This window comes from Scomber japonicus, chromosome 14, assembly GCF_027409825.1.
Source record: "Scomber japonicus isolate fScoJap1 chromosome 14, fScoJap1.pri, whole genome shotgun sequence".
Lineage (NCBI taxonomy): Eukaryota > Metazoa > Chordata > Actinopteri > Scombriformes > Scombridae > Scomber > Scomber japonicus.
This window is the reverse complement of record NC_070591.1, coordinates 30759623-30769044: the sequence shown is the minus strand read 5'-3', so window position 1 is coordinate 30769044 and position 9422 is coordinate 30759623. Positions and strand designations below refer to the sequence as shown.

Below are 9422 nucleotides of genomic sequence, written 5' to 3'. Positions count from 1 at the left end.
CTTAGTTTATGATCGTGGCCTGTGTGACTCTAATCTGATGGAAGAAGTCTCTCCGATAAATTATGACCAAAATCTGTCTTTCGTTACTTTTATGTAGTTCTTGTCACTCTTGGTTGCTCCATGGAATGTTAATGGATCTTTGTCCAAGAGAGAGACCCTGTCAGTCTCTATATTAAACCTGGTCCAATTTACTCATCTGAGGGTCAAAGGTGACTCTAAACAGATGATGTTCTGAGTCGTACTGATGCTGTATCTGCTACACTGGGAAAACCTGATTAAATATTCACACTCCTGTCTTATGTACAAAATCATACATGGACTTGCTCCTCCTGTATTGAGCCAGTTTATAAAACTGGCATCAACATCTACACGGAGTGCAGCTAGAGGAGATTGTGTTGTCCCATTTAGAAAAAGTGCTTTTAGTCAGGCTGCATTTTCAATCAGGGCTGCTCGTGAGTGGAACTCCATTCCAACTCACATTAGAAATCTTTCAAATTATGCTGCTTTTAAATTTTCTTTAAAAAAGTGGTTTATTAGTGGTCAAAGCTGTCAACATTAAATTTTAGTGCTTAAATTCCTCCACGTTTGCTGCTCTGCCTGCCAGTGCTTTCTGATGCCATCCGTCATGTTGTCTGTCAGTTTATTAATTGTCTAGTACTTTTGTTGCTTTTTGTGCATGGCTTTTTATAATGTTTTTATTGTCTATGTCCCGCTTGCTTGTGGTCTGCTAGCTTGTCTGGTGTTGCTGCTTAATGCTGTTTTTGTTTTTGTCTGTCAGCAAGCTGTCTGTTGTTTGAACTGAGTCTTTGTTAGCTTGTGTATGTATGGATGGATTTTTGTATTGTTTTTTTCTTTTACTTTTATTCAGATTTAGTCTTCTAATTTTTTATGTATTATTTGTATGCCTAAAACTAAATCTTCTTATATTCTTTTAGGGTGACTATTTAACATCAGTCCAGGGACAGCAGATGTAAAATTGCCTTTTGGCTAATTCTGGCATGTTTACATTTTGTTAAAATATTTTATTAATGTGCATTGTCCCTGATTTCTAAACGTTTAAATAAATAAATAAAAATAGACAGACAGGAAACATGGTTAGAGAGGGAGGGGCAGTGGCCAGAAACAAACAGTAGCAGTTACAGTATGTGGTCTTAACCTACAGACCTACTGGATCACCCTTACAGAACTGATTTAATAAGCTTTAATAAGCTCTCTATGTTAAAGGAAAAAGTTGAGCTTTAAAATGTTAACATATGCTCTGTATGTACAAAGCTTTAACATATGTGAAAGGCCAGGTGGTGTCTCCTCAAACAATCAACTGTTACAATTCTAAGATCTAACAGAGTCATGGTTTAGCTGTCTGCCATGATGCTTTCATAGATAAATCATTCACATTGTACTCTTTCTTTTTTCTGTATGTGTTTTGGGGATTGAGTTGAATTCTTACAGACAGAGAGATGGAGACATACAACAAACTGTGTCTGATTCATCTTTATCTTCTCTCTTGTCTCTTTGACCCCAGGTGGAACATCCAATCACAGAGTGTATTACTGGTCTGGACCTGGTAGAGCAGATGATCCTGGTTGCCAAGGGTTACAAACTGCAGCACAAACAGGAAGATATTCCAATAAACGGCTGGGCCTTTGAGAGCCGCGTCTACGCAGAGGTGTGTGTGTGTGTGTGTGTGTGTGTGTGTGTGTGTGTGTGTGTGTGTGTGTGTGTGTGTGTGTGTGTGTGTGTGTGTGTGTGTGTGTGTGGTGTGGTCAATGAGTGTAGTTAATAGGTTTTTTTGCACTCTGACCAGAATACATATTGTTATCTTATTTTAAATCATTTATATTCTCAACTCAACTTTATTTATATAGCACTTTAAAACAACCACAGCTGAAACAAAGTGCTGTACACAAATAGATAAAACAACACAGGAACATAAAACAATTAACAGGAAATAAATACTAAGATACTTTTTTATTGTTTTTAAAAACTATATTAAAACTATTTAAAAAAAATTAAAAACAATAATTAAAACAAACAAACGAACAAACAAACAAACCATAAAACACTAAAACAGGAGCAGAGTCTCATCCTGGGTTGAAAGCCAAGGAATAAAAATGGGTTTTAAGACGAGTTTTAAAAATGGACAGGGAGGAGGCTTGTCGAATATTTATATATTGAAGGTTGTGCAACAAAACAGCAGCTTCTGTACAAAATAATCTGAAAAAATGGAGACATAATATTGTTGAAATTGCACTAATTTGTCTTTAGACATTTCTGTTTATATATTTTGTAAATAGATGGTTTATTATAGTAAAGTTTTAATATATATAGTATATATTTGTGTACATTATTATACAATGGTTTTACTGGTCTGGCCTACTTGAGATCAAACTGGGCTGTATGTGGCCTTGGACTAAAATAAGTTTGACCCACCATTCTAAAGTTCCAGTGTTTTCTGAATGTCCACCTGTTCCTTTGTTGTTTATTCTATCAGGACCCTTACAAGTCTTTCGGTCTTCCCTCCATTGGACGGTTGTCTCAATACCAAGAGCCACTCAACCTCAGCAATGTAAGTTAGTGTGTGTTCCACTACGTCATTAGTATATAACATATTAGAGCTGCATCAGAGACGAGCCTTCACTTCATATAAGACTGTTGACATTTTAAAGAAAATAAATATATTTTTTTGTTCTTTTTCCTCACACAATCCACTTTAACCAGGTGACTGACAAGCTTCCTGCCAGTATGAATATTTTCTCCTCTGCTCCTTTGCTCTGATAGGTGCGTGTAGACAGCGGCATCCAGGAAGGAAGTGACATCAGCATCTATTATGACCCAATGATCTCTAAGGTCAGTGATGTTTTAAAGACACTGTGTGTTATTTTTAGCAGCAGGTGGTCTCAAGATGAAAATAGATGACAGAATGCCACCATTCCAATCTGCAGTATTTTCCTCTGGTATCTACTTGTAGTTGGTAACTTATGGAGCTACACGAGCTGAAGCTCTTGCTAAGATGGAGGATGCTCTGGATAACTACGTGATCAGAGGTACACCAACACATCACACACTCACTTTTCAAATGGACATTTGTTGTTTTTTCCCGTAATGAAGTGTGGTCATTTTCACTTCAGGTGTGACCCACAACATTCCACTCCTGAGAGAAATCATCACCCACCCTCGCTTTATCTCTGGTGACATCAGCACCAACTTCCTGCCCGAAGTTTATCCCGATGGCTTCAAGGGTCACCAGCTGGAGGCGGACAAACGCAGGGAGCTGTTGGCTTCAGCAGCAGCTCTCTACATCACTGCTCAGCTCCGCTCACAGAAGGTCCTGGGCAACCAGAGGTGAGGACACCAGCAGCCATGATTAGTGTAGGAAGCTACAGGGGTCTAGACTAATGACACATGAATGGTAGTGGAGGCAGCTGGTGACTGTTTGTTTATTTTTACCATTTGGTTGTATTATACCATTAGAGTTCATCATAATTCCTTCTGCAGTTCTGAGTGATGATGGATCATGTTGTCTGGAAGACTTTTGCTTCTAAGCATTTTTGTAATTTACCAGCTGGAAACCACAAACATGCAGGCATCATTAAGCACATTTAAGTGACACTGTTGCAACAATCATTTGGAACTATACAGCCAGCTATGCAGTCGGGCTGGGCAATTAATCAAAAAATAATGTAAACCAACATTTAGAAACTGTAATCGACTTATTCTTGCTCATGTTAATTAATGGTGGTGTTCACTGTTGCCATGAGTAAAAGCATAACTTTAAGGAATTTGAAAACTTGTCTCCAGTGATCATTTGAACCCAAACCATGATCTTTTCATAGTTTTAATCAAGTAAACCACAGCATCACACCTCAAAACATCTTTATTTTCACTCCCTAAAGATACTCATGTGTGAGGGCAGCAGTGGAAAATACTAAACTAAAGAAACTGTGAAAATACATAATTGTTCATCAAGGGTGGAGATAATCGTTCATTAATCGTAATTGAGGTTAAAATTTCAATTAATCATGATTGATTTTTGACATAATTGTCCAACCCTACTATACAGTGTTATTTAAGTGGATGTTACTCTAGAAGAAGCTCTGATGCTTTGACCCCTTAAAATACAAACTGAGCCGTGTGTGTTTTCAGGTTGGCTTCTACATCTGTGAAATGTAGCAGCTGGGAGCTGTGTGTGGAGCTGGCAGAGCGACGCCATGACATCAAAGTTACAAAATCAGGAGATGTTTATACTGTGAGTATTGAAGCACATATTAAATGTCACACAATAATGGTAATTAAGATTTGAAGAACAATAGTGTAAATACTAATAACAGTCTGTACAGTTGAAGTATGTTTGGGTGAGAACAGCATTAGAATGATTAGAAAAAAGCTGATTAAATCATCTGTTTGTCTCTGTAGGTGGAGGTAGATGGAGAAAAGGTGAAGGTGAGTGGACAGTGGAACCTTGCTTCCCCACTGCTGCCACTCACCATCAATGGCACTGACAGGATGCTACAGGTAACACACACACACACACACACACACACATATCCAGGGTACTAGTATGGTCAAACAGTAACACTGAGCAAGATTTCTGTCCTATAGAAAAGCAGAGGCACCTTAAGAAATTATGCTTAAATATATAATAATGATGAATATAATATAATAATGAATCATACCAAGCTATTGATGTGTTCCACATTTAGATTAGAACAGCTGTTTACTCCTGCCTCTGTGATAACAGTAAGTTTTGTTTCTGACCGTGTAGTCTGGGTGAAGAGTACAGAGTACATACTAAGTAAATCATCACAGGAGTGTGCATCTTGTACTCTGTGCCCCTTTCTACTGCAAACACACATACAGCACACACACACACACACACACACACACACACACACACACACACACACACACTCACACACACTACCATGGTCACTTTTGGGGACATTACATGGACTTACATTCATTTTCTGGAGAGTTACCCTAACCCTAATCTTTATCTTAATCAGGACTTGCCTAACCTTAAACTTTTGAAGTGATCCATGTAAAAGTCAAGTTTAAGATAAGATAAGATATTCCTTTATTAGTCCCATGATGGTGAAATATACAATATTACAGCTGCACAGTGGACAGTAGAAAAAGCATCAATAAAAAGAATAAAGAACAATAAATAATAAGTACAAAAACAATAGTAGTAAAAATATAGTAACTCATAGTAACATTATGCACAAAAGTAAATAAGTAATATTGATGTTGAGTGATAACATACCTGAGTTGAGATTGTTATTGCACAGGTTTAAATTGAGAAAGAAAAAAAAAAGTTGTGTTTTGTTTCAGTGTCTGTCCAGAGATGCTTCAGGAGAGATAGTTCTGCAGTTCCTGGGCACATCGGTAAGGTTTATAGTTACATCATCACACAGGTGACACTCTCAGATCATAAAAAGTATTCCCATGTTTCTGTTACACATGATCACTAGAGACTACTAGCATTTTCATGTCTTTGTTTTATTGCACTACTTACATGTGAAAGCCATTAAATGCTCCATAACTTTGTGTGTTATGTGTACTTTCTGTCTTTACATCTGACAGTGCAGAATGATGCTTTTCATTGATCATAATGCATTTCCTTGTTGTTTCTCATACTGTGTAGTTTAAGCTTCGGGTTCTGTCCAAGTTGGCTGCAAAGTTGAACTCCTACATGCCAGAGAAAGTTCCAGAAGACACCAGCAGCATCCTGCGTTCACCCATGCCAGGCTCAGTGGTGGCTGTGTCTGTAAAGCCTGGAGATACGGTAACACATTTATTAACAACAGTTCTTACTTACTGCCTGAACAATAGGAGGTGAATGATATTTGTTTACATGTTGACAAACTGCTGCCATTGAAAGTATGCTGAATTAGCTGTTAGCAGTTGTTTGCAATTAGGCATGGGCCGGTTACCGGTTTCAAGGTATACGGTATGAAAAAGTCACGGTTTCAAAACCACTCAAATGTTCCGTCATACCGTTCCTGCGGTATGTTTTTTTTTTGTTTTTTTTTTTATGTGACGTCTTGTCAGAGAGAAAGTGGAGGTCCCTCAGGTCGTGTGCAGCTGCAGCGTAAAGTACCCCTCCTCCGGCGCACCTCCGGTTGCTGTTACAAGCAGGTAGCTCTGCAGGCTGTATGATGGCTGAAGGAGGCGAGCCCCCCGAATTCTCCCCCGTCTAAAAGGACCAAGTCGGCTGTCTGTATTTATACTTCGGCTACCGTAAAAAGACAGGCGGCCGTGGCTTGGAGGAGGAAGGTCCCAACATGTAAAACGTGCTGTGGACAGTGACAGCCCGAGGAGGCAATACATCCAATATGATAGTGAACAAGTCTCCAAAAACTGTTGAGATTCAGTTTTAAGCTCCTGCCTGCATTTATTTATATTTATCTTAGAGGTGTTTTTACTTTTTTCAATTATTTATGTTCTGATCTTGAGCCACAGGTTAAGTGATTACATTTATTTGCATTTTGTGTTGTTTTTTTCACAAAAAATAATTAATTTAGGCTATCTCGTGACTTGAGTTGCAGGTTTAGCCTCAGTTTAAGGACTGCATTAAGGACTGCACTTATTTTTTTTAATTATTTTTTATTTAGAAAGAATTCAGTTATTTTTTATTATTATTTATTTTAAATACATATTTGCTAATGTTCCATCATGTTCTATATAGCCTATGTTTAAAAATAAAAATTTCACATTTCAAAATATCACATTTTATAGTTGTAATCATAATACCGTGAAACCGTGATATTTTTACCTAAGGTTATCATACCGTCAGAATCTCATACCGGCCCATGCCTATTTGCAATGTACACATAAATGTCCAGACCACTGCTTTAACCTTTGTGTCGTCCTCCCGGGTCAAATTGACCCCGTCTGGTTCGACTGTTCATTCTTTCCCTCCTTTCTTCGTTCCTTCTGTCTGTCCTTCCTCCCTCCCTCTTTCCTTCTTTCCTCCCACCTTCCTCATTTCCTTTCCTTTCCTTCCTCCCTCCCTTTTATTTCCTGTGTTACTTTTATCTTTGTCAACAACGAACATGTTTGGGATCAGAGCTTTTAGTAACATGAGCGCTGCCTTTATTCGTTTTCTAAGTGGTGGGGTTGTTGTCATTCTGTGTGTGTGTGTGTGTGTGTGTGTGTGTGTGTGTGTGTGTAGGTTGCAGAGGGGCAGGAGATCTGTGTGATTGAAGCCATGAAGATGCAGAACAGTATGACTGCTGCCAAGACAGCAAAGGTAACAGTGAATAATCCTGCCAGTTATTATCATCAGTAACTAACAGTACCTGCTTGATAAATTGCTAAATGATCAGAAAAAATGCTACTTATAAACTATAAAGAAGCAGCACTCAGTCCACAGAATAACAACTGGTTCACTCAGTGTTAGCACATTGATAATTAATCATGGAGGAAGATTAGATGCAGTTTTTTAAATAACTATATTTATTTAACCACAAAATAATAGAGCATAACCTTTCAGTTTGTGTCCTTTTATTAAGTGTGTGTGTTTGTTTCCTGTTCTGCCCTCCAGGTTAAGAGTGTCCACTGTAAACCAGGAGAGACAGTGGGAGAAGGAGACCTGCTAGTAGAGCTGGAATAAAAAAAGACAACTTTTGATGTGACATCAGCACCTGGATGTGCCTTAGTCCTGTCCACACAGGAACATCCTTAGAGGCAAAAAGACTTTCACTGATGTTGATTTATCAACCCCCCCCCCCAGTAGAGTTTTCTTTTCCCCTGATAGTGACTCAGAGCTAAGCTGTATGAGCTGTGGTACTCTGTTTCCTCCTCATCAGACTCCTTCACGTTCCTGGGTTGAAAGAAAACCTCCTATGAATCTTTCCATTCTGCCTCTGTTTTGTGTATTTTCCTGATCTGACTTTGTTTTTGTCAAAGGTTTGGTTCACATCACAAAAAACTCATGTTCACATTAACTCCTTAGTACTGTGTAACCTTGCAGATTGTTTTGGTTTATGTGTCAGAGTTTGAAAGCCATGCTATGTAACGTCTGCTGAATAGTGTCATTAATAAGATGATGATGATGATGATGATGATGATGATGATGATGATGATGATGATGAAGAAGAGTGGCAGTAGAGTATAGAAGAGTCATAAAATCAATAAACTGGCTCAGTTATAGCTACATTTCTCCATAGGAATTATCTGCTGGAAGTGTGTGGACCTTTGGTTAATAAATTACCTTAGTTTTATAAGCATCATTACATTTTTCAATGATTTTAACACCAAAAGCAAATTCCCTCTCACCAGTACTGTACTGTATTGTAGGGGAGGCAGACACCTGAAGAACAGACCTCTCAAAACCTGATCAGAGAAAACCAAAACTATTTGCATAGCTTGATAGCACTTAAGGCAAATAGCTGTAATTGTCATTTGGTTGATCTGATAATTTCAAAGTAAATAAAGTTTTTCTTTTCCACACTTTTTGTCTGACTGAGCTGCTGTCCAGCTACATCAGAAACAACATATCACAGTATGACTGATGGAGAGTGAATGGTGCTGATGAGCGTGTTTACATCTTTTAAATGTAGACTAGAGTACACAAGTAAGCATCATTCGTTAAGAGACAAACCTTAAGAAGCATAATGATAGTGAGCATGTCACAGTACTGTACATTCAGATATATACTGTACAGTACACTATGTGGGTTACATGATAAATGCATACTACCTTATACCCACAGTCTAGCTTAGATCCAAACAAGATAGTTTCTGTCTACTTAAAGGCCGTCTAAAGTGAATTCGGACATTTTCTTCTCAACACATTAAATAGGTCATAAATGTATTTCTAAAAAAAGTGTAAAAAGCATTTCAACTATTTAGATTTGAATTGTGGAGCTAGGCTTCATAAACTGTGTTTCAAGATTTCTGTGTTCAGGGTTTAGTGGGTGGGTCTGAAAATCACTATTGCGTTAGCATAAACGCGCCCTGCTGCTGTAGAGGTATAAATACATTCAGCGCATACTACTACTACAGTCTACAGTTTGCTAGTTAGCTGAGCTAGTAGCCTAGCTAGCAGCTGAGTTAGCAGAGGTGGTGACTTTGATTGACAGGTGACACTTCAGTGAACTCAGCGAATAGTGGCGGCTCCTGACAAATTTCTCAACTGTTCTGATGATGACTAAGGTGACCCGTTCAATAGGAAAATTAATAGGCAGCAAGACAATTGCTCTTGTTATTTTCTGGTCAACTTACATAGCAATACCAAATGTAACGGCTACATCCAGCAGTCTTCAATGAATAAAATGATCTTGGCTCCACAAATGAAGATCAACAGAGATAAACTGTGAATCAGTTTACCTTCAAATATCTTTGAACATGGACGGACAAAAACATTAAAAGTATTTATTTACAGTTCTTTAAAGTAGTTTTTTAAATTACAAATAGTTT

General features: G+C 38.1%; 1 protein-coding gene across 1 annotated transcript in view; it reads left to right on the top strand.

Annotated features, from left to right (window-relative positions):
- The window catches only part of pcca (propionyl-CoA carboxylase subunit alpha), a 24125-nt gene extending 15673 nt beyond the window's left edge, over positions 1–8452 (top strand). The window contains exons 13-23 of the mRNA XM_053332996.1: positions 1523–1666; positions 2492–2566; positions 2779–2847; positions 2969–3044; positions 3129–3342; positions 4144–4246; positions 4414–4512; positions 5332–5385; positions 5645–5785; positions 7175–7252; positions 7547–8452. Coding sequence (XP_053188971.1) covers positions 1523–1666; positions 2492–2566; positions 2779–2847; positions 2969–3044; positions 3129–3342; positions 4144–4246; positions 4414–4512; positions 5332–5385; positions 5645–5785; positions 7175–7252; positions 7547–7615 — 1122 coding nt within the window. The 3' untranslated portion in view covers positions 7616–8452. The remainder of the gene's footprint in view (positions 1–1522; positions 1667–2491; positions 2567–2778; positions 2848–2968; positions 3045–3128; positions 3343–4143; positions 4247–4413; positions 4513–5331; positions 5386–5644; positions 5786–7174; positions 7253–7546) is intronic.
- Positions 8453–9422: the final 970 nt, after the last annotated feature.